Here is a 27,159-nt window from a genome sequence, read left to right as displayed (position 1 = left end):
AACCAAAACGGGTAAGGATTCTGTCATGCACGAACAAAAAGTAGTCTGTTTGGTGGCATCTGATAGAGAAGAGATTAGAACATCTTTTAATACAAACAAACTCTCCTTCATATTATGTAGAAACATGATTTCAACAGCTCATTAAAAAAAATGTAGCATTACACAGACAGTATACATGAACCAGATGGGTGTTTCATAAAGCTGTTCAGAAGTTAAAAGCGATTTTATGAACGAGTGGTGATCCTTTCTTGTGGCAAGTCATACAACCAAGATTTCCATTCGCAATGATTTAGTTCCTAAGAAAGGGTCACCGGTTATTCATTAAGTAACTTCAAAAGCGTTATGAAACACCCACCTGGACGATCCCACTCAAACAAAACATCCTGACACATGATCCAATATGTCAGTCTAATTTGTGGAGTATCATTTGTTGATTCAAATGTCACAAAAATCGTCCGCCTCGAAGGGAAAAAGAAGCAAGAGCAAGTTTCCCTTTGTATAACTTTACACTACAAAAATTTTTTTTTGTTGAAAATTTTGATGATAATTACTTATTCATAAACTTTGAAGAGTAAGAGGTACATGTAACAAAGATCAATTACAAATAATAATTTAAGTTTAACATATCATGGGCCCTGTCTAACAAAGATTTACGATTGATCCAATCAACCTCAACTATATGAAAATCCATCAATTTTTTTTAAAGAAAATTTGCACAATGTCCTTGGTAAACATAGAGAAGCACACTGAATTTTCAAGAGAACAATGAATGTATGAATAAACGTATCTATAATATATTTTGAACATGCAGTTGAGATGTTGACATCGATGGCTTTCCGTAGTTGTAGTTGATTGGATCAATTGCAAATCTTAATGAGACAGGGCCCTGATCTGAAATATTTGAAAAAGTTGATGAGCCGTGTCAAGACAGGAAGCAACATATCAATGCTTCTTTTTAATATTCTGGTGGGTGTTTCATAAAGCTGTTCGTAAGTTAAGAGTGACTTTAAGAATGACTGGTGATCCTTCTTACGCGCTAACTATCACCAACTTAACTGACCAGCAGCTTTATGAAACACCCACCAGGTCGGAGTGTCATAAAACTGTTCATAAATTACGAGTTTTATAAATGACTTACGGTCCTTGCTTTAGCGCTAAACCATCATCAATGAACATTTGGTGTATATTATTTACCATAAGAATGGATCACCGGTCATTCGTAAAGTCGCTCGTAACTTATAAACAACATTATGAAACACAGGTGGGTGTTTTATAAGGCTGTTCGTAAAGTTACGCACAACTTTACGCTCAACTGGAACATGATCTTAGGTGCTTACTCAATTACATAGGTATATATCACTTGGCATAAGAAAGGGTTATCAGTCGTCCGTAAAGTCATTTGTATCTTACGAACAGCTTTATGAAACACCCACCAGGCATCGTAAGGCAAATGGCCGACTTTGTCTAATCAAATCCCCATTGTACATTTCGAGTCAAAAGTTATGTATACAAATAGATAACATCACCATGACATCATAATGATGTCATCACGAGTCAAGTTTCATGAGTCCATTATGTCACAAGTCATTATAAATAATGCTTAAACATGTACTGTTGCAAGTCAAAGAGCCCTGGGGTACACCATTGCCCAGAGGTAAAGCAATCAATTCACAACCATCTATGCTCACAATCCGTTAAAAAAGAACACCCCTTTGCCTTTATTTTAATGAAAATATGGAAAAACAAGAGGGATACAGATATTTACTTATCCTAATTTTATCAGAGATATTTTAGACTAATAATAAGCGATGCATCATACATGTATCTCATCTCTTCTATTTGTAAGGGATACATCTGATGCAAGGGATACATCTGATGCATAAGACTATGAAAAGCAGAGTCTGCAAATCAGCCACAGACTATACATTCCCGTCTTACCTTTTAGTTGTTAATTATTTTATCAATCAAGATTTGTTCTTTGTATGAAAAACTGCCAATGTGACTGGACATTCTTTGATAACAAGAAAATGACGTAAGTTATACAGGAGAAAGCAGCCACTGCTCGCAATCTTCCGAATCAGATGTTTTGGGTAACTGCATTATTAGACTTGTAAACGCAAAGACAATAGCTGCAGACAATGCCTTGGTCATGGGCTGCTGTCTGCCCTGTATTATGTCAAGTTTGGTCATCATTGGAGGGTGGGGTATTTGAATAGACCAGTTCGGAGTTACATGTACCCCACGACCGTCAGATGGTAAAACGGTCTATCTCTAAAATCGCTGTTCTGAGAAAAATGACTTTAAAGTTTAGAGGTATGAGCTTTTTTATGAGATGGGAATAATGCATTTTTAGCAATGGGAAAGGAAGAAGCATGATATACACTAATAACTGAAGAACTTTTTGCTTATTTGGGGTTTTAATTGTGAAATAAATCAAATTTTTGTGTAGATAGACTGTATAACCACAGCACATGTCTACACTCATACTACACATCGTAAGATGGTAAAATGGTCCATCATCTAGAAAGACCATTTTACCATCTTACCCCCAAATAAGCACAAAAATCTTCAGGTATTAGTGTTATGCTTCTTCTTGTCCCTTTGCTAAAAATGCATTATACTTGTCTCATAAAAAAGCTAAAAACCTCGACTTTAAAGTCATCTTTTTCAGAACAGCCATTTCAGACCGTTTTACCATCTGACAGCCGTATGACGTGCCGGTAAACTGGTCCAACTCGAAGCTAGACCATTTTACCTTCTGACAGTGATGATTCAAAAATCCCAATTAAGGTTTTACCTCCGAACGATATTACCGACAATGGGCTAACTCAAATATAGACCATTTTACCATCAAATCTGAAGGAAAAATACAAAAAAGTACCAAGATAGTGGAAATTATCTCTAAATCAAGACATGATGGGATTTTCTCGATAGCAGTAGCAGTAGCACCATTGGAAAGAGCGCCCACACATTACCAGGAAAGTGAATTTACCTCAAAAAGTCAAATTTTCGAGTTAGACCATCTTACCATCTGACGGCCACCCATGGGTAATTTTGGTCAAATGACCTTTCATTTCTTTCATTATGACAGGCAGATTTCAAAGCAAGATATTACATAAGCATGCCTTACATAGCAGAATGCAGATATTGCATACACCAGGTGACTTACAGCCTTTTCACACGAGAATCTTAAATCGTGATGATTGCAATTCGTCTGTAGAATCATTGTACCAATCACACGTTCACTCAAAAACTGTGATTTGAATTCCTGAGTGAAGGCGGTACTGTGTCCTTAATGACTTGTCTATCAAACCAGTTCAAAGCACTGCATCGCAAAAAAGAAAATACGATGAGTGCATGACAACTGTGATATAGAAAGTGCTTAAAAGGTCACCTAAGCTCCGCCCCTCAAAAGATGATTTATAGGTCAACCCTTTTAAGACCTAAAATTTTTACCGTAATTAGAGTGAAACTGAACTGGAATTCACCTCCGGAGTAGAATTTGAGACCATGATTGTGATTAGCTTTCGTGATTCTAGTTTGGTTTCACACGTGAAAAAATTGTCATTAGACTTATTTTTCACTGAAATCATCATTCAAATTATAATTTTGGTACCGTGTGAAAGGACAGTAGAATAACACCATTAAACACTCTATGAAGGCATTTGTTACATTCCTACTTTGAATGCATTAGCATGTTGTTATGTACTTGGCCTACTACGGAATACCTATCGCCAGTGGATGCATTGTTGTTTTTTGTAGATCTAATAAAAAACACAATTCAAAAGAATATATGCATGATCAATTCATCAAAGTCTGTGCTTATCTCACTGAAAATTAAACCACCATGTCACTTATAAATCACATTCTCCTGATCATGCGCAGAATGAGATTCTGAACTGGCTAATTAAGGAGTTGAATTTCTTTGGAGGAGTCAGTAATTCATGCAGATGCTAATGATTTTACTACAGAACAAACATTGACATTTGGAAGCTGCATCCAGTGTGGTGGCTCAGATGGTAGAGCGTCCGCTTCACCACCAGGAGGAAGGGTGTTCAACAAACCAAACAACATTAAAAGATAGGATCTGGCGGTGCTCAGTGACTGCTGGGCCCATGATCACTTAGGCAAAGTGAATTTTTGGATGGTTTCTAATCCCGATGTACATATTTCAAATAACATATGAATTATAATCATAATGATCTCATTGTTAAATCTATCTATGGCAAGCTATAAACTTAAGATCCTGAAATCGAACAATCTGATTGGCTGAGAGCAAAGTCAATCATGAAAAATAAGCATATCTTTGATTTAAAATATCAATGAAACCAGGGGCACGTAACACAAAATCTTAGCAATCATCGTAGAATAATTTCTGACAACTGATTGCACTGACTACAATGTACAATTAATCAAAAGGATCAAGCATATAATTAATTGCTAATCTTTGTGTTATGGTACCAAGATCAAGGCAAACCATCTCTAACTCATCTATGCAATCACTCAAAGACACTCCCAGACAGAATCTGTCCCAATAAACTCTTGGCCTGTATTATGAAGTCAGGTTTCACTTAGACCACGGTCAAACTCTGTGCTAAAATTATGGGGAGCCAAACATTCAAAAATTCTTTTTATATTGTATATTTCTTATGTTGGCTATTTTGTTTCCTTTTGCTTTCATAATGAAGAAAAATACTCAGTTATCATTCCCAGACAATTATGAACAATTCGGGTGTCATATGATTTAATAATTTGAATGTGTACTGTCAAGGATTTGTACTCCAATTGGCTCTCCATAGATAAACCACAACTTTAAATCAGGGTTTAATGTAAACCTGGGTTCAGAATACCGGCCTTTATCCTTTGGCTACTGTTCAGAAGAAAGTAACATTTAAATGAACATTCCATAAGATACCATCACATCCATTCCCAAACACCAAAAGACACCCCTTTCATTCATGTATGAGCGCTCAAAATTTGGCACTCTGCAATGATCACTAAACGGCTTATACTCGCCTTGATGCAGAAAAAGTACATGGTACTGACAGTGCCAGCGGTACCAGTATTTTGAAGAAAAAAAATGGGGAGTGCAGATTGCTATTTTCCTAGATTCATCTATATCAATATCCTTGCATAATGGATTATAGCATCGGGGGAGGGGGGCGTATTCCTTGTATCCCTGCTTTTAATATGCCACTGGTACTAAGTTGCAATACTCCGGAGGTCAAAGCAGCCTCCACTCATCAGCTACAACTGTAAATTAATGCATTTCACGGTGACAGTCGGCAAATTTGGAGATAAAAACAGGCAACATTGTTGGCTTTGATATCCTTGCTTAGTACCTCTCCTGGCTCCATGTGACGCTTGGAGGTCGGTTCTCACAATGATCTTCCAAGACAGCTTGTTCCGGCATATCACACCCCAAGCTGTTTTAATCACTTATATCCTGAACATATAACATTTCACGCTGGTTCAAACCTGCATCGCCTATAGAGGGCACCATTTCATTTTCCTCGGTGGGTAAACATTGGAGTACCCGGCGAGGGTAGTTCGTTTGGAGCTGGAACTCGTCTGGCACTTCATCTTGGACAAATACATAATCATACAGGACCTGGAAGATCAATAAAAAACATTTATAATAATAACAATAAACTGATTTATAAAGCGCAGAAACTATGTGCATATATTCTACTGTGCTGCAAGCTAGTGAAATGCATGAGAAAAAATTTAGAAAAGGGGAAAAAGAAATGTATGGGAATTATTTGAACAGATACGTTTTTAGTTTAAGATTGAATGTTTTTAGTTAAAGTTTGAACGTTTCTACTGATGGACAGGATCTTATTACATATGTAAAAACCATTCCATATTTTTGGGGCTGCTCAGGCAAAAGGACGATCTCCCAAAGTTATCTTTGTATTATGAGTGGGGATATGAAGCAGCAAATTATTATGAAAACTGCACCCTGTTTGTCAATAATGCATGGTTTTACAGGTTGCTTATTAGCAATATTCAACAGGGACTTCACAACACGAAATAACTGTGTTTGATCACCTTTGTTTTCCATAATTAAATCATTGTGATGGATTCTGCGGGCTTCCTTTAACACATGCAACATGTGATTGCGTAGTGACTTATTCAGTAAAAAAAAACAATTGGCATGGCACCGCTAGGGTGACTTACTAGTAAGAGAGAGAGATGTACATCAACCAAATAAAAGGTTCCATGACATTTGCTCCATCAATAATCCTTTTGCTGTAAATTCCTCACACTAATAAACTGACTAATTTAAACCGTGGATGGAACACTACAGGTTTATCCCATTTTAAACCTGACCCTAGACCTTACATAAAACCATATATTGCAACCTTAACCATGCATCTTACATGAAATAAAGCCTAGAGCAATAGTCGCCAAAGCAAATTTTGTGTCACCAATAAAACAAATATGCAACACATGTCAAAGGTCAAGAACATACCTCTAATGAGCAAGTCTTCAGGAAGCTCCGTTCTAGTCGCCTGCCGTTGGGAAGTTTGAAAAGAATCTTAACAGCATCCGGGCTGCTAGCATCTGGCTCATCCGGCAAGAGAGAAGCTTTCTCTATCCTACGTTTTGCTCTCTCCTAGGCATTCAAGAGCATAGATAACAAGACATGTCGACTCAGAAGAAGGGGCACATACAAAGAAGTAACCCGCCCCCCCCCACAGACATAGACCAGGGTTCCGTAACACAGAGGTTTGCGATCAATCGCTAAATGAATTGACCAATCAATATCAATGTTACACAAGTATTAGGCTTAAAATACTGACCAGGGACCAATCAGTGCAGTTCTTTCATATTTGCAATTCATCACAAACCTTTGTGTTACGGAGCCCAGTGATGTATTTGACTCTCAGAAACTATCTAAACTAGAAGTATCACTGAAGGTGATCAATAACCCGCCATACGCCATTACCATGGCAACAGTTTTCAACACATGGAAAAATATGTCTTGCCTAGTATTACCCTAAGACATGCTAAATATCATGAGGATTGGTTGCATATATCGACCAGAACATGCATTTTACTGTTTTGTAAAAATATTAAAGCAAAACTTTAAAATGCTTTAACTCTTTTTAATATTATTTTACATCCAATTCTGATGAAATTTTCAATTCTATTCTTGTCTGAAATTTTCCCCCATTTGTCCAAACCAACTTGCTGTTGGTGAGGACTAAACCTTTTAACAAGGTCCAGTATTTGATATAACGTGTATTTCCGATTCTGGGCGACTAGTAAGAAAAGACTAATCATTCAAACCCGGGCGAACGAGCCATCCACTGGGCCTTCAGGAACCTGACTTGGATTTCTTATGTTAACCACTGTTCTTAGCTTGAATATGCTACCTGAGAGGTAGCAACCAAACAGCGGGCCTATCCTTCATGTCCATGAACAACGTATGACCCTGTACCATAGAAACAAACGTACAGGACCCATGATGTCATCAGGCATCAAAAGTGCACATTGGCATGCTCATGAATAATTCATAGTAAGCAGTGAAAGCCCGGTTCCAAAAGGCCTCGCGACTGACCTCGCTAACGCGACTCGATCTCGCATTCAGTCAGGTTTCGACAGCTCTCTTTACTTCATTGACAGATAGTCTTGTTTCAGCCACTACTTGACGAAGATCATAACCAAGGGAGAACTTGATCTTTGAACTCACCTCAATTTGTTTTTGCTTCTGTTCCTCCAGTTCTCTTTCCTCTTGCTCTAGCTTGCTCTTCTCCTCTTCCTCTTCCCTCTTCTTCCTCGCCTAAAATACAAAGAAAAACAACAGATACCAGGGGAGCGTTTCATCAATATTTTCATCCGACAAGTTGTCAGATCTGACATCTTTGAATGATTTTGATTGGCTAGGAGGCACTGTTCCTATGGTAACTGTCAGATAAAATAGGACTTGTCGGATAAAACGTCCGACAAGTCCTTTCATAAAACGCCCCCCAGGTATCATAAAGCCACAACAGGCATGCACATGGGGGGAGGGGAGGGCTTGGAGGCCATGCCATATTTGACATATTTCACATTATCTCCTCCTGACCTGGACATATGTAATGTGAATAATCTTTTCCCACGACATATGTTGTGCTCAGGAGGCAAGCTGCGATTTGAAAGATAATGAGAAAATCTGAAAATTTGTGTACAAAACAAATGGAGAATTGTCCACAAAATCAGCCATTTCGAAGCACGTTTGCCAATTCGGGGATCCCCATAGAAAGTACAACAAGACTTTTTAAACGTTCATAACTTTCTTATTTTACAACCGATTTTGATGAAACTGTTTTTAAACTTTTCCTCTCAATTTACTCTTTCCAATAAGACTGCTTTTCTTCTTGGGTTTTGGTTTCCTTTAGGTAAAGTAGTTTAAGTACATATTACTGATGAATAAGTCACTTATTTGCCTGGTTCATAGCATATCCGATTTAATGAGGCTGATTGTGTATTCATAGATCATATCTATTAAAGTTTTAGAGTAAAAAGACATTCATTTTAATATAAAAAAGAGAGAGAGATGATATCAAGTAGTAAAGTAAAGTAAACTTTTCATCATCCTTCAGAGTGTATACAAAAAGATTAACACATGATGGGCTGGCGTTGCATAACATGCACTAATGGTATCTACTTTTAATACTTCAATCAATACTGTCTGCTTTGATGTGAAGAAAACAAAAAGAGTAAAAAAATAAATCAAACTATATTACCAGGTAAAAAATTACAAAGGGGCTCAGGAATATTTCGCACTTGAAATGCTAATAGGAGCCCTGGAAAATCCCCATTCATTGCAATATTAAAGCTTATCTAATGTTGCTGATTTAGGCAGAAAGTTATGAGAAATAGCCCCCCCCCCCCTCATAAAAAAGTAATATTTTGGCCTGTATGTTACCTTTTCTTGATCTTGTCGGAGGGATTCCCGGTAGGCTTCATCTTGCTCCTGTCTCAGTGTGTTGGCAAGGTTTCGTTCCTGCCGCTCCATCCTCATGGCCACCAAATAACCCTCCGTCTCGCTCATCGTTCGTTGGACCCGTTCTATCAACGATTCACCACTGACGGCGCCCTCTATCCTCAGCACCACCGTCATCTTGTTGTCCCGTAGGACGATGAGGGCTAGGAAGGGTAGGTGTTCTCTCGAAGTGCTAATGATACTAGAGATAAAACAACAATGTGTATCAGAAGTCACATGGAAACAGCAGAAAGATAATTTCACAAAAATAATTAAAGGACAAGTCCACCACAACAAAAAGTTAATTTGAATAAAAGAGAAAAATCGAACAAGCATAACACTGAAAATTTCATCTAAATCGGATATAAAATAAGAAAGTTTTTAAAGTTTCACTTATGTTTCACAAAACAGTGATATGCACAACTAGGTGAGTCAGTCGATGATGTCCATCACTAACTATTTCTTTTGTTTTTTATTGTTTAAATTACAAGTATTTAATTTTTTACAGATTTAACAATTAGGACCAACTTGACTGAACCATATAGTATTAAACAATTCTAATACCACATGTTCAGGGAGGAAATGATCATTGTTTCACTTGTTAATGAAGAGAAAATAAAAAACTTCTTATTTCATATAATAAAATACAAAAGAAATAGTGAGTGGATGACGTCATCAGTCTCCTCATTTGCATACCGACCAGGATGTGCATATAACTGTAAAATGTCATAACTTTCTTATTTTACATCCGATTTTGATGAAATTTTCAGTGTTTTGCTTGTTGGATTTTTCTCTTTTTATTCAAAACAACTGTTTGATGGGGAGGACTTGTCCTTTCATAAAAAAAAGAGGCAGGCCTGATAGGGAGTAGTCTACACTCTACAGGCATAGAGTTTGGGTTTCTCATGGAGCATAATAGTCCAAGATAAGAGGCATAGCCTTGCTTTTTTTATATACAATATGTGATATACATTTGTAAAAATGTTGTTTTCTTTTAAAATCGAAAGTATTTTCAATTGTGGGGTTTATAAATGAGTATCAGATGCTGACTCTGCATTATAGTCCAGGATAGGCCCCATAGAAAATTGACCAAACCTTGTTTTTTATATATACAATTTTTTTTTTATGGTTTCTTGTCAATTCAAGGGTGCTGATTACGAATCTGAATGATGCCACACAAATTGGTAAAATCCAATATGGCCGCCAAAATATGCAAATTACCCATGAAAATCATAAAATTGTCCGCACATTGGCTATGAAATGCATTAAACTGTGTGGCAGGAGTGAAATACGCTCTGAAAAAATAATTTTTGACAACATATCGATTTTCCTGATATTCAAAATTGCCGCCATAGGCCATTGTATACTCTATTATGTACAATATGAATAGGGAAAACTAATTTTCACAAAAATGAGCACTAAACTGCAAAGAATCGTGATGTATGAAGGAAGTAATATATGCAAATCATCATTACTAACAAGATATATCATTTATTATATCATATATGTGAATATTGCTGTATTTTGACATCTAAAATAACTGCCATTGGCCCAAACAGTAATGTGTACAATGGCAATGGGGGCCAAGAAATTCACAAGAGTGGAAAGCTGACCAAAAACATAATTGTTAACAAAATATATTATTAATATGCCATGCATGTGATGAATGTTGTATTTTGATATTCAAAATGGCTACCAAGGCCCTGTTACAACGGAAAATGTCGCAGCAACGCATATTGTCACAGATTGCGACATTATGCCAAGAGCGTCCGAAGCATTATGTAGCAGTCAACGCATAATGTTGTAGTTTTTCTAACGCGTAACGTCACATGTCGCAACGCATAATGTCGCAGCAAATTGTCAACACATAATGTCACATGTCGCAACGCATAATGTCACAGCGGTATTTTCTTCAGGACTCGAGCTACAGATAAGAAATAAAATATGCTTTCACTAAGTATTTTGAGACACGAGAAAGAGAATTAAGTGATTTGGAAATCAGGTTTAGTCTTTGTATGGATATTTATCGGGTTATTGCCATTTCGTCTACTGCCCTTTTCCCCTCGATCGCATGGTCTGATATCATTTCGTCTACCATTAGTTAGTCAACTATCAACATAGTCCAATAACCATTTCGTCTAATAGCCAGTTGGTCTAATAGCCGTAGTATAGCTCGTAGTATGCGACGTCACAAAATCAAAACATTAAAAAATTTATAGCTGTTTATTCTTTAACAGAAAAATAATAATTGGAATTTGTATAGCACTTATCAATTAACGACTGCTCAAAGCGCTTCACAATTATTACCTGGTCACTGGATTCAAAGCATTTCAAGCAGCCTGTTAGGCGCACACTTCCTAAACCAACCACAATGACGGTTGTTTCCTACCGGTACTCAATTAGTACCTGGGTGAGAGTGACGAAGTGTGGATTGACGCCTTGCCAAAGGACGCTAAGCCATGGTGGGATTCAAACACACGACCCTCTGATTATAAGGCGAGAGTCAGAACCGTTACACCACAGTGCTTCCACCGACTGATTTCCATCAATTCCTCACTAATACTTTTCTCTAGTTTTTCTTTTTTTATTTTTTAATTAGTTTATTGTCAGACTGACCTTCCGCTTCAATGCTGCTGCTGCTGCTGCACTTCATTTCTCGTACCAATACAATGAGTCATGTGCACCACGACTTAATGAATAATGACAATGGAATTGGTGAGACTTTTGTACCAACAGTTCCCTGTGAAATGGGGCAACTGAATGTGCACTTAAAAAACATTTGCATATAAAAGCAGGGTAATTCAACCTGCTGGTAGTGTAGCGGATTACACAAATGGAACAACATGAAACAGTCATACAACAGACACAGGAAAAGAATTCTTACCTCTATACCCTTCAGGAGAGTTGACAGACGCAGCCCAAAATATAAGACTAGCATTGATAAACTCTATGACTTCAGCGTTACCTAAGGTATCTCTGAAAAAAAAAACACATGTACATGGTGAGGTGTAAAATTTACTGTGTAAATGTATAACTTTATGATGTATTTTATAATGAATAACAAAAAGGGCGTTCTTGCACCAACGTGACAAATTATGTCACCGAGCTCCTCAACAAGGAGTTAACCTCTCAAGATATTTAAGTTTATAAATGAAATTCATATTCTTTATCTCTAAAGGATTAGACTAGCTATTAAAAGTCAAGTCTACCACCAAAAATATTTATTTGAATATATGGAAAAAAAATTAAATTAGCATAATGCTGAAAATTTCATCAAAATCTGATGTAAAATGCGAAAGTTATGACATTTCAAAGTTTTACTTATTTTCACAAAACATGTTTATGCACAACTCAGTGACATGCGAATGAGATGATGTCCCTCACTCACTATTTCTTTTATTTTTTATTGTTTGAATTATACAATATTTCAATTCTTACAGATTTGACAATAAGGACCAACTTGACAGAGCCATATAATATTAAACAAGGCTAATTCCACATGCTCAGGGAGAAATTAATCATTGTTTCACTCGAAATTGAATGCAAAATTATTTCTTATAAGAAAATACACAAAAAAAATAGTGAGCAGATGACGTCATCACTCTCCTCATTTGCATACCGACCAGGATGTGCATATACCTGTTTTGTGAAATTAAGAGAAATTTTAAAATATGACTTTCTCATTTTACATCCATTTTGATGGAATTTTCATTGTTATTCTCGTTGGATTTTTCTCTTTTATTCAAACCAACTTTTTGTTGGAGTGGATTTGTCCTTTAATAACACATAGTTGGTAACTCTTATATTTTCTATAACATTTTTGGGGGCAGGGACCCCAGGAAAACTTGGTCCACTGACGGGGTTACCTTCCAGGGGTAAATAAAAATCAAATCAAAATAAATAAGAGACAACACATAAAGTTGGGCCAGTTCTCTCGCCCTTTAATGACCTTATTTATGTATTCCAAAATGAACAGAGAAAAAAAAACAAAGAAATTGTAATTATTGCATGGTACTTGAGAGTGGTTAAATCGACCAGTGTATCTAAAACCGATTGGCAATTAGACCAAAGTGATAGTAGACCAAAAGGTTTATTTCCCATTTGCCAACTCGTCGACTATAATTTGGTCTACCATCAGTTTGTCACTTACCTCATGGTCTACTTTAATTTAGTCTGTCATTTTGTCTAATAACTTGTTGGTTAAATAGCTAATTAATCCATATACCATTTGGTCTAATTAAACTTGAGTGGTAACTTTACAAAATGAATGAAAAGAAAATGGGTATCAGACCAACTGGTTATAGATAAAATGGTCATGGACGAACTGGTGATCAGACGAAGTGATGATTAGACAAAATGGTTAATGGACCGAAATGTTGATGATGGAATGGCATTGGACTAAATGAAAGTACACCGTGTGGTGAGTGGACCAGTTGGCAGTGGACAAATTGGCAATTTGCCGCCACATGGCCTGTTTTCTGATTTCAGGTTCAATTTAAACTCTGGTCTAAAGTTGTGGTTTAACTATGGATATACCATTGCGATATACAGGTAAATCTCAAACAATAGAGGTTCAATTTACTAGCTCATTTGACTCTCAAATAATGTCTGGGGAGGATGAGTGAGATGGTTGTCTTTTGTCTTCACCACTGAAGTATTAGGAAAGAGAACAGTAAACATACAATGTAATCAAAATTTTGACATTATCAGCTCCTCATAATTTTAGCACAGGATTAGACCATGGTCTATAAAGTTAAACCCGACTTCAGAATACGGTCCAATGGATTTAGCCCATGTGGTGTTAGACTATCTGAGATGGAGACCAACCACTTGTAATGTAGATCCCAAGTGATCATAAATCTTTCCATTTATCAAAAAGAATGAAGCATTATAAGACAATGGTACTCACCTACAAAACTGATCAGTGTCTTGATGATCGTTGCCATGGAGATATACTAATAAAAACTTGAGGTCTCTCTTGGCGTCACTTAATGCCTGAAGGGTATGATAAAGAAAATACAGGTAACTTTGCACAGGTCTGAGAAAAATACAACTTCAGGTCAGGGAAGAAATTACATAAAGACTCGGCGATTTTGTGACTGAAACGTTCAAAAGAGCACTGGAAACTCAAAAAGATCCTCAGGGATGTCCCGGTAAGCGGGGTATAATCTAAATATAATAATAAAGAGTGCTGGAGTCAAATGTTTATCCATCTGGTAAACGACCGCCCATGCCATTAACTGTTTTTAATTTGATGGTTTCCAGTAAACAGAGATTTACTGTCAGCCAGGGATTACACATTGTTTGTGTAGCTACTTGTAATATTTCAAGTTTTTCTGACTTAATTGTCATCATAAGTCAACTCCAAGACTGCCGATGCTGTGTCTTTACTAGTGATCTTTCTTAACGAAAAGTTTTTAAACTACGTCCGCTAACCATCGATAAGCTCATCAAAGAATCGGTCCCTCACGTCAATCGTATGTCGTGGCATGGACGTGGGTGAAACAGCACCTCCATACTGTATTTCACAAGTGATATACTAGGATACATACTACGCGCACTTGATTTGTTTACTGGCTCGCGATCGCCACCAACACATAAATATCTAAATTCCGCAAAAAGTACTATGAGCAGAGATTTCGAAGTCAATTTGAAAATCGGGAATCGCCCAAAGAGGTCGCCTAATTAATTGCTGATGTGTCCTATCGGCACATGTACTTTCGATGTACAGCAAAAGTATACTCTTTAAACTTTTTAAATTGAGAAATAAAAATGATTGATACCTTCAGCATGTATAAAAGAATGGCTACTTATGATAGGCGGCAACTTTGGCAAAAGTGAAATGTTTTCATTTATCTGAAAACCGTGATGATACAGCACTAATAATAGCTGGATTTATATAGCGCTTTTTGCCTAAGGATACAAAGCACTTGCTCAGTATTACCCGGGCTTAGGTTCTGGCTACTATCACCAGCGCTCAGTGCATGCAAGGAATTAATCTTGCCAGGTACCTATTCACCTCACCTGGGTCAGCAGTGTGGATAAATTTCTTGCTGAAGGAAAACACGCAATGACTAGGATTCAAACCCAAGACCCTCTATTTAAAAGGCGAGAGTCAGAACCAGTAGACCATGATGTGCCCACAAAAATACAGTGTTATCTGTGTGAGATAAACACAGATTATACCTCGCTAACCGGGACATCTCTCGGGGGATCTGTGTGTGGCTGTAAGAGATAAACACAGATTATACCTCGCTAACCAGGACATCTCTCGTGGGATCTGTGTGTGGCTGTGTGATTGACTGTTCCAGTCATTTAAAATTTTGACGCTAACTTCCAGAAGCTTCTTCATGATTAAGCCAATCACTAAACAGCCCATGAAAGACATGTATTTGTAATAAACTGGGAAGTTTGTTTAGTCCTATCTCATTTTTATTTGCCTTTCTTTTTGCCATTTTGTGACTTTGGATTCAGAAACCAATTTATGAGTAGGGCTACAGCCTCTCTGTGGTTGAACCAATCTCTTAATTATTGTCATGAGCTTAGTACAGACCTGAAAACCTACAACAAAAAAAGTATTCAAAGGTACTTTTGACAAAAAAGTGTATTTTTTAAAATTTGGCTGAACATGACAATCGCCAGCCTGTTGTAGTGAGATCAGTAATAAAACATGTGACATGACTCTACTTGAAAACTTGATAATTCTCCCTTTTAAACGTGTGCTCGTAGGCGAGGATTTACTTGTTCTTTTCATGCAACAAGTTACTGGCCCGACAGTAATTTTTACTGGTCTGGGACTGTTGAACCAGCGCTAGTGTCACGCGCTGTGTATTTTATAATACATAATCCATGATCAGAAATTTTAAAAAGGAATAAATTATACAAACAAGGCAAAAGCGATTTTGTGTCTCGCCCACTTATGAAAATCACCAAAAATATTGTGATTTGTGAGGGCACGCAACAGAATTGCATCGAAACTTCATTGTGAAATGACTGGGACGGAATAACACTCGTCATACGAGTCTTGCACCTAAAATTTTATGTTGACCTCAAAATGAACTTTGACCATACCATGTGACCTCCCAACACAATAGCATGCAGGTCCCCTAAAGTACATCTACCATCCAAGTTTGGTTGAAAAGTGATTTATGGTTGCAGAGTTGTGTCATAAGGGAGTCTTGCACGGAAACTTTAACGTTGACCTGAAAAAGACCTTTGACCTTACCATGTGACCTCCAACTACAGCATGACATGCAGGACTCATAACTACATCGACAATCCAAGTTTTGGTGAAAAGTGACTTGCGGTTGCGGAGTTAGGTGTCATAAGAGAATCTTGCATGTAAACTTTAATGTTTACCTGAAAATGACCTTTGACCTTACCATGTGACCTCCAACTGCAGCAAAACATAAGCGTCGCCTAAGTACATCTACCATCCAAGTTTGGTTGAAAAGTGACTTACGGTTGCGGAGTTAGGTGTCAGAAGAGAGTCTTACATTATGCAAACTTTAACATTGACCTGAAAATGACCTTTGACCTAACCGTGTGACCTCCAACTGCAGCATAACATGCAGGTCCCCCATTCCATCTACCATCCAAGCTTGGTTGAAAAGTGACTTACCGTTGCAGAGTTATGTGTCATAAGGTTTGTGACCGACAGACGACGGACGGATGACAGACAACGGACATTTGGATCCCTAAGTCTCGCCTTCACCTCTGGTGGGCGAGACAAAAAGTATTGGTGTATTCATAGCGAAAAAGAGGAACAAATATTCTAAAAGGGGAACAGTTGGCATGTCTCTTAGTATAGATTATTAAAGCTAGCCTGTGTAAAATACTTTGAGTGGAGTTTGCGCAGTGCCCTTGTAAAAGTTTGATCAGCTTCTTTGGAACCCAGTTTACACACCTCACTATAACTTCCCCTGTAGAATTCTGGATGAGCTGCTCCGTATCTCTCCTCGTACGACGCAATGAACGATAAGACGTCTCCGCGTGGATCCGTAACAATACGCCTGGGGTCGGGCCAAATCAACCTCAGTGTCCACCGAACTACATCGAAAATTGTGGAATAGAAAAAGCGGAAGGGGAAGAGGATCATCATGTAACTCCACTGGAACCAGGAGGAAGAAGGCCTTGCAACTGTGAATATCCTGTGATAAAAAAACAAAGAGTGAATTAGGCCTCCAGTAATGTTCTAACAGTCAGTGCATTCAATCAGTGTACCAACAGTTGGCAACCAAATACTACTTTTTACATGAATTTTTATTTTAATTGAATGTTCGCTGGATACTGATTTTGACACTTCGATTATCAAAAGTACAAGGCTATTGCATTTGAACACAAAGTGCAAGATAACAAATGAAATGTATGGTTTTGGAATTTTCATTCTTCTCAGAATCTTCTTAAATCATATAGATTTTGAATCTCTTTAATATCAAAATATCAGCTTGAATTTTGCATAATTTGAATACATGGGCCCAATAATGGTTGTGATACAAAACAAAAACAACAGCGGCACTGAATTTTTGGAAAATAACAGACGACTTGATACTTGATGAGATAATTCCTCTTGCAGCTCCAAAAGCTAAACTGGAATAAACTTTGCAATATGTCATGAAACGTTGGTGTCATAGTGAATAATAATAATAATGATTAACATTATTTGTACAGAGCTTATCACAACGTGTCTCTAAGCGCTTAGGAAAAAACAGAAAGAGAGAAGGAATTTCAGCAAAGTTACATGTAGTGAAGATCTATATTTTACAATGAAAGGAGAGTGCGTTGTTCGAGTAAAAACCTGGAAACATCTGAAAGAACAAGAGCTGGACGCTGCAGATTTCTAATAACCTTTATCAACAAGTGTAATTTACACCCCCAATAATCAACACCTGTGATCAGGCATGGCCAAAGCCAAGAAAATAGTCACTTGATAATGTGAAGTGAGCATTTGACAAGGGGTACTGCATCTGTGATTTTCACTGACTGGTTTGTTCCATGCCAATCAAACTTGTGTATATTTTCATAGTTAGATATTTTAAGACAGTCAGTGATTTTAATGACAAAGATATTGAGGGTACACAGACAGTGAGGTTCAAGCTATCATTTTATCAGCTTTTCAACATAAGTTTTCCTGATTTTGAAAAAAATAAATAAATGAAAAACAAATAATATATATATATATATTTTTTTTGGGGGGGATCGCATTTTGAACCTACCTTTGATCTGATGGGTTCATATTGACCTCCGGTGTGCGTACCGTTTGCTGGCTTGCCTGTATGGTCCTATTGTAGACCGTTGGTCGACCTTCAGATACATTCAATGTGTCTTGAACAGCAGTCTGCAAGAAAACAATTCAGAAAGTGTCCAGTGATGTTCTTTGGTTGCTAGTTAGACAAAAACAAACTGATGTATAGGAGAAACCCGCCCTACCCTAAATATATCCCTGACCCTATCCATTTCTTTTTCTTTTGTACTGTTCTCGATAGTATCAATATCATATATAATTTTCAAATTTTCCTGTCATGTCATGTACACGTACTGTATGTTCATTTTTATGAGTTACGTTCTTTGTTGTAGAATGAAATCATTTATGGTGGATGCAAAAACAAAAACTAAAACTAAAAATCAATATCTTATGTTGTGCTGACTTTGCAATCAAATTGAAAACACAGAATTGCTGTGGACAGGAAATTGATTTCCCTCAATCCTCAAAAAATTGTCAAAAATTGAAAATTCACTGTGATATGTCTTTTCAAAAAGCAAAAAAAAAAAAAATAAACAAATACAGTGTCACTATTTACTCTTGAAAATGTTGGTGTTTCATATCTTGGTCTGTTGTAAATATGAGGCGGTAAATAAGATATCTAAAGCTGGGGTGTATTGGTTACCAGTTGAAAAATGATCTTGTCTTCAGTGAAATGTATGCGAGAGTTTGGTGTGTGTAAAAAGTGGTACATGTATCATATATGATGCAGATTGGGGGACCCCAAAATGACCTGTTACTCCAATACAATTTTTTTTTCTCTTTTCTATATTTGGGGGAGGGGGATTATGCTGAAGGGTTGATTAGTTTGTGTGACATCCATGTATGCCAACCACAACAAATAAGGGGAACAGGAAGGAAGGTGTTACAGGAATACTATTAGACTGGGAAGCATTTAATGAATCATTTAAGGGCCGTCTGCACAAGCCAGAGTTTTCAAATTAGCACGCTATTTCTGATCCGGAAAACTATCTCGATCTGAACAATCTTGAAACTATTTGTAAAGGAGACGCAATTATCACGCTAGTTTGTAGGATTCATTTTGAGATTGCAATCCCAAGTCAACTTGGGATTATTTGCAAAAAAGCGAGCTTTTAAGAATTATCCCCCTAATTTGCAGGTGCAGACACTCTTGAGATTATTTATGCACGGCGTCAGACCATAATGCATCGATGCCTCGCTTGAGCAGTCAATCGCTCTTCTTGCAATGGTGGAGACGGGGTTTCTAGAATCTCGAGATTGATCGCGAAGAGGGCAGATCGAGCTAAAATCTCGAGATTGAGCAAACTCGGGCTGGTGCAGCACCGCCGAGTGTCACTAATTTTCACAGACTGTTGCTACAAGCTACAAAAATTCTCAAAACTGATTGGCTCAGAACAAATACTTCAGTGAAAGTCACTGTTTGGTTTGTGAAAGGAGTCTATTACATTACATTATGAGCTACATGTAAACACTGCATTTCTGAACAATATTGATGTAATGTAACATATAGTTCAAGGTAAAACCCAAAATCTAATACCACATAATATCATTGCAAAATGAAGGATAATCAAAATGAATCGTCTTGTACCCCAAATTTGATTTCCCGGTATGAAGTACCATGTCTTCAAAGTTGGGCTTCTTCTCGTTCAAAGCCTCTGGATGGAGATCACCGTTTTCATGGGGTTTTTAGTTCAAAATTGTGACATCACCCACAAACTACATCTCTAATACATGTACATATTTGCCAAACTATAGATTCCAGTTTACCAATTATCAATATGTAAAAAAAATCATAAAACATGTTTTATATGTGTATGATATTATATCATAATTTCAAAATATGATTTGATGAATTTTGATAAAAAATTTTGGCTAATAAGCTAAAATTGCCAATTTAGGGTTTAAAACTATAATAACAAATTTTGAATCATTTTTCCCCCTTGTTTTGTATTATACTTTGTTTAGATATTTCTTTCATGTACTATGTATATCTATTGTTTTTGTCACAGTGCATCACAAGCTGTGCTTTCTGAGTAGCTACATGTACCTCCATTGTTTTGATCAAGTTTATAAAATGTATTGTTGCTTTTATTATTGGAAAATATTCATTTGGGGGCTTCCATGTTATGAGCATATCACTGCTGAATGAAACCTCTCATTATTAGAAGCCCTATAGTTTCAAGTGCGATTGAAAGACCTAAGATCTGCTTTGTCTTTTCTCTCTTCAAACTTGCCATACTGTAACATACATGTACTGTTAATATTGTTTGTTAATTCATACTTTTTTAAGAGTAATAATTAATGAATCCTTTCTAAATTATGTACATGTATTTAACATCTTCCTGACTGACATGTAATGCACATTGCTCATTAGGAAAGGACATTTTGCATGCGCGATCATACAGCCGGGTTTATACAACTCCCAAGAATGTTCTGTATTCTGATTGGTCCAAATCGGATCACATGATATTCAGCGAATTGCGCTATTGCATCCAAAACGCACTGTCCTGCACTCTGACGTCATACCAAAATTACTATCCTGCACTTTGATGTCAGAGTGCAGGATAGTGCGATGTCTGGAATTATCTAGAATTTAGATAAAATATAGCATTTGGGGCAACTCAGTAACATGGGGGGTTTTATAAAACAATGCATGCATTCTTGTGCATAGAGGACCTAAATAATAAACTCTGTGCTCGGATCGCAAAATTGATATACCGCACTTGGTCCTGCAGACCTCGGTGCGGTATATCCAGTGGCTCTTCTCGCACATTGTTCATTATTTGGCCCTGCAGGCAAGTGCTTACATGCAATACTGCTCTTTAATAAGATTGAATAGCAAAAATTAAAGGTCAAGTCCAGGCTAGAAAAATTTTGATTTGAATAAATAGATAAAAATCAAACAAACTTAATGCTGAAAATTTCATCAAAATCGGATTTACAGGAAAATAAAAAAATCTATGGCATTTGGAAGTTTCGCTAATTTTTCCACAAAACAGTGATATGCACAACTCAGTGACATGCAAATGGGTCAGTCGATGATGTCCATCACTCATTATACCTTTTGTTTTTATTGTTTGAATTATATTCAATGTTTCATTTTTTTTACATATTTGACAATAAGGACCAACTTGACTGAACCATATACATGTAGTATTCAACAATGCTAATTCCACATATTCAGGGAGGATCTAATCGTTGTTTCCCTGGATAATGAAGAGAAAATAAGAATATTTCATATCATGTAATAAAATAGAAAAGAAATAGTGAGTGGATGATTTTGATGAAATTTTCAGTGTTATAAATGCTTGTTGGGTTTTTCTCTTTTTATTCAAATCAACTTTTTGTGGGGTGGACTTGTCCTTTATTGATAATATAGCTTAATTACATTTCAACCTATTAATTAGTTACAACTTCTCTAAACTACATGTCATCATTATGAATTATCAATGAAAGTTAATAATAGCATGATGAATGGTGGGTGTAGTCCATTAGTGTGCTCCTCCTGGGGGGTGTTTCACAAAGATTTAAGTATGACTTAGAGTCGCACTTAAATGTCTAGTTGCGCGCAGTATAAAAGGCACGACAGCATTGGTCAGATCATGCCAAGAGGAAGCGCACTACTGCGTATTGATCAATAAGATTGCGCGTTGCATATCATGTACGCGTCTACATTTAAGTGCGACCTAAGTCATACTTAAATCTTTGTGAAACACCCCCCTGATCACATGTTGCTAATTAAGAGGGGATACAACATTACTTTTGAAGTTTGTTTGGGTATGACTGTATTGCTCTCATCAAAAGCTTTAACATTAGGGGTCTGTTGCAGAAAGACTTCACCGTAGATACTGTGTTAGTATCTACCTGTCTATAGCAGCCAACTGCCTGTAGTGACCACTAAATCTGATTCCTGTGGAGGCAGATTATGTGTATAAAAAACCTGTCAATTATGGTTGCAAAGGCCTTGGAAACTTTCCAGAAATTTTGGAAAGTTTTGGGAATTTTCAGCTGCCCGGACCATCAAAGGGAAACACAAACAAGTATGGCTTTCTTAGACACATGGCTGATATTGACAGTAGGGTTATAAAATTCCTGGGAATTTTCACCGTAGATAAACAGGATTTTTGTGGGACTTTTGTGAATTTTCAGGAATTTTTCAAAACACATTGTTATATATTAATATTGTTATATTAACAATGTTATATTAACAGGCTAGAACATAAATGGAAGCTTGGTTCTAACCATTCCAAGTCTCGACATTTGCAGTAAAATGGAAAATAGTGTAATGCGATGTTTTATTTTTTCATGTTGAATTGATAAAGCATCATTTTGCACATCATGCTCCATCATGTTACACAATACTGTAATGTACATTTATGTATAATGCATGTATACATGTATACACTTTGATGAAAATTTTATACCCTAGGCAATTCAAAGAATGAAGAACAGTTTTATACAAATTAAAAGTATATTTGAAGATATCTGTATCACTTTATAAGTTTGTATTTAAAAGCACCACTTGAGTTTTTGTGAAAAAAAATGAAAATTCCTGAAAATTGTCATATTCCGGGCAGCTGAAAATTCCCAACTTTCCGAAATTTCTGGAAAGTTTCCGAGTCCTTTGCAACCATAATTGACAGGTTTTTTATACACATAATCTGCCTCCACGGGAATCAGATTTAGTGGTCACTACAGGCAGTTGGCTGCTATAGACAGGTAGATACTCACACAGTTTAACTGTACAAATGGCCGGTTCCAACTAGTGGACATTCGACCAGGGCCAGTAACACAAAGCTTAACGATTGATCATAGAATAGAATAAAAGCTTGCAATACAATTGACCACATTGACCACAGTGTAAAATCAATCGTGAAAATATCAAGCTCATAATCATTCGCTAAACTTTTGTGTTAAGGGGCCATGAAGTATTTCTTTGACAAGCAGAGATCTCAGCATCTCACCTCAATATTCCAGTCATGCTGATCCAAAATGTTGCGACATCTCACCATATCCTCAATCCCAGTGAGATCCTGCAGTCAAAAGAATGAACCAGATCATATTATAATAGACATAATAATAACATCGACTTGCAATGCATGTGATACATTAACTCTTGCACTGCGCACACAATAGAGTGTTTTCTGTTTAAAAAAATCTTCCAGGGGTAAAATCCATGATTGCAACCAAGTGATTGGTCTGCTAAGAAACCTGTTACTCATTTGTAAAAAACTACATGTACATGTACTTCTTAAATCCTGTATATGCCTTAGGAGTACTATAAAGGTGAAACAAATGGAGCGCTTCTGGCAGTCTCATCTGCCTCAGGCGATTCAATATAGCAGCAGTGCTGACTTTGAAAACTACTATCAAATAATTATTCACAAAAACATTAATATAATGTTAAATACTACGTTCATAGACAATAAATGACATTTGACCTTGATCATGCAACCTAAGACTTGTCAGGGATACTTAAATACTCTTTTGTCCAATTTTTATGAACTAGACCAATACACTTACAGAGTAATGAAGGTAATTCAACAAATACCCCCAACATGGCCAAAGTTCATTGACCTTAAATGACCTTTGAACTTGGTCATGTGACCTGAAACTTGCACAGGATGTTCAGAGATACTTGATTACTCGAAAGTCCAATATTTATGAATCAGATAATTAAACTTTCAAAGCTATGGTTATTCAACAAATATCCCCAACTTGGCCAAACTCTCACAGGATGTTCAGTGATACTTTTCAGTGATTACTCAGTTTATATCCAAGTTGTATGAACCAGACCAATAAACATTCAAAGTTATGATGGTAATTCAACAAATACCCACAACTTGGCCAAAGCTCATTGACCTCAAATGACCTTTGACCTTGCTCATGTGACCTGAAACTCGCACAGGATGTGCAGTGATAAAGTTTATTACTCTTATGTCCAAGGTTCATTAATCAGATCCATAAACTTTTAAAGTTCTGACGGTAATTCAACAAATACCCCCAATTTGGCCAAATTTCATTGGCACTAAATGACCTTTGAACTTGGTCAATACTCAGGCAGGATGTTCAGCAATACTTGATTAACCTTATGTCCATGTTTCATGAACTAGATCCACATATTTTCTAAGTTCTGATGACAGTTCAAAAACTTAACCTTAGGTTAAGATTTTGATATTGATTCTCCCAACATGGTCTAAGTTCATTGACCCTAAAATGACCTTTGACCTTGGTCACATGACTCAAAACTCAGGCAGGATGTTCAGTAATACTTGATTACCCTTATGGCCAATTTTCATGAACTAGGTCCATATACTTTCTTATGCTGTCATTTAAAAAACTTAACCATTGGTTAAGATTTGGTGTTGACGCTGCCGCCATCGGAAAAGCGGTGCCTATAGTCTCACTCTGCTTCACAGGTGAGACAAAAACAGGATTAATCGCCTTTTTTTTCAAAATGAATGTGGTATGTGGATTTCCTTGGGAAATTCATAATTGTTAACCACATAAAACACACAGGTCCATAGACCCCGTGTCAAGGCTCCGTGATGACACAACAAAGAGAATCTTATGATAAAAATACCATTTCCTCTAGGCTAGGGGTGCATATGGTCAATATGGAACTCTTGCCAGGAGGACTGCGAAAAAAAGAGAAAATGTTCGAACAAAAAAAAACAGAACAGCCAATTTTCCAATCTTGATTCTTGTCTATGTTCTAAAGACTAAAATAAGTTTAGCACTAGCAAAAGCATAGCACTGCACTTTAGAACTTTAGCAGCAAATTTAAACAAAGAAAATTAATTGGTCTCCAAAACTTGGAGACTGTCTCTAACATTGAATACCAAAATCAAAATGATTAGTCTCTGATATTGGAGATAATTTCCAACATGGAAGACACTCATCCAGATTGGCTTTAGCCAGCCCTAGACCCTAGCCTAGGGAGTCAAGGTACCATTTGATAATTTGTTTGGATGATTTCAAAATGGGGCAAATTCATCAACTATTTTGTACGTCCGACCCCCATTTTTCTCAAGTCTTACTTCATTTCATAAGCTGACCAAGTTATGGTCAACATAACAGACTGTCAAAAGAGCAAGAAATCAGAGACAGAAAATTTCATGAAGGTCCCACATAAAGGGGGCCGGACGTACATATTCTGTGGAATTGTCAAATGGTAAAATCAAAAAAGAAATATTGAGTGAAAACTGATTCTATTTTTGAGATTTAGAAAAACGGTTGTCAATCAATAATTTCCTATCAGAAATGTAAGAATGTTCAAATTTTTCCATTGATCTGTTTTTCGTATTTTACATTTTAGTTTTTCTTTCGACAAAACAGAAAATTGCATTAAAATTCTTACTTCCATTTTCTGTCGGTTTAGTTTTCACTTTGATGAACAGAGAACTGAACTCATCTTCTTGTTTCCTTTTTCTGTTTTGAAATCAAAAGAAAAAAAATTATCTGATCTTATTGCTGTCATAGTACATTCAGATAATTTTTTTTGCTTTGGCAAAACAGAATAATGAAACCACATGCGTGTGCGCGGACATTGCATAGGGCAGCCATAATTACAACTGACCAAAAACAGAATAAGAGAAAAGGATGAACAGGAAGAATAGGAAAAAGAAGAAAAACAAAGAAAAAGAATGAGAAGAACAAAGAAAACAGAGAAGCAGATGGAAGAAGAAAAAGAAGAACAAAGAAGAAGAACTACAGGTAAAGAGAACACGAATGTGAGCAGAAAAATGAGAAGGAACAATGAGGAAAGGGGAGGGTTTTTAAAGTAATCAATTCAGTTGAAAAATTTGAAAAGAGGGTACGACAAGGACAGGTTTAGTTGTGTGTGTGGGAGGAGGGTTATCGAAAATTCCACTCCCGCTCTGAACTCACATTTATAGCTGATAGAGAATGCAGTGAGTATTGCTGATCAACCCCACCCCCAATCGTCCTTGTTGTGCAAGAGGTAGTGCACTCCAGTCAGTAGGCAGGTCCCAAAAAAGTGACTTCTTTCATCCAAGTGATATTCATGACTAGAGTAGAGCAGTTTTGAATATTTAATGAGCTTGATGCGGACCAAACACCTCTTTTCATTCGGTCATTGCTGCTCTAAATATACATCAAATTTTATTATTTTGGGATCATTGTATTAAGAAAAAGAATCATTCCTTTGAGTCATGTGTTTGAATTTATTCAAAGATTTTGTAATGTAGGTGAAACTTTAAATCTAAAATATGCTAAAAATCATTATTTTCGCCTGACAAAAGTCGTTATTATATCACACTGAATATCTATGCTTTAAAATGGTATAGGTTTCAAAATAAGAATAGGTTTAATCGGGTCAGGATCACACTTTTCATTGGCAAAGTACATTAGGCAGCTTGAAAACAAGAATAATGCACTCTGATTGGTCAAAGAGACCACACACTCAACGGTTCCAGTGCTGGGTTTACAGCAAGGTCACACTTCCCATGTGGTAATCTCCTAAAATTTCCCGCGCTTGTTGTTTTGAAGCCTTATCCAGCCAATCAGAACTCTAGATTTTATGCTACTCCAAAGTTTTTGAAATCTTGTCTTGTTCCTTGGTGGGAAGAGTGATCTTGACCCAATTAAAAGGTGCAGCATATTAAGAGTGACATTCTGAGAAAGTACAGAAATTAAGCTAAAGGTGATACAGATATCTTCGAGGCTCAAAATAGAAAGCTTTTGAACAATGTGCAAATGAAAACAGAGGGAGAAAATTCAGTGTTGATGCAAATTTTCAGGCCTGACATTAACTCTATTTATCAAAATATTTCATACAAAATGAAATGACCAATGGTATGATAAAAAAAAATTTACTTCGTCCAATTGTGAAGAGATATTTAATTTGACTTGAGGAATAAGTAGGTAAATTTTTAGAGAAAGAAAATCTAATGAATAACAAGATTTTGCAGGGATTCAG

The 27,159-nt window shown here is 36.7% G+C and overlaps 1 protein-coding gene across 1 annotated transcript in view; it reads right to left on the bottom strand.

Moving 5' to 3' along the window:
- Positions 1-4,944: 4,944 nt before the first annotated feature.
- LOC121416190 (FAS-associated factor 2-like) overlaps positions 4,945-27,159 on the bottom strand; it is a 42,043-nt gene continuing 19,828 nt past the window's right edge. The window contains 10 exon segments of the mRNA XM_041609685.1: positions 4,945-5,611; positions 6,476-6,619; positions 7,700-7,789; positions 8,918-9,144; positions 9,147-9,176; positions 11,859-11,950; positions 13,884-13,969; positions 16,881-17,124; positions 18,190-18,311; positions 23,183-23,251. Coding sequence (XP_041465619.1) covers positions 5,432-5,611; positions 6,476-6,619; positions 7,700-7,789; positions 8,918-9,144; positions 9,147-9,176; positions 11,859-11,950; positions 13,884-13,969; positions 16,881-17,124; positions 18,190-18,311; positions 23,183-23,251 — 1,284 coding nt within the window. The 3' untranslated portion in view covers positions 4,945-5,431.

Source organism: Lytechinus variegatus, chromosome 1 (assembly GCF_018143015.1).
Source record: "Lytechinus variegatus isolate NC3 chromosome 1, Lvar_3.0, whole genome shotgun sequence".
NCBI classification, from domain to species: Eukaryota; Metazoa; Echinodermata; class Echinoidea; order Temnopleuroida; family Toxopneustidae; genus Lytechinus; species Lytechinus variegatus.
This window is presented reverse-complemented; position numbering and strand designations above follow the sequence as displayed.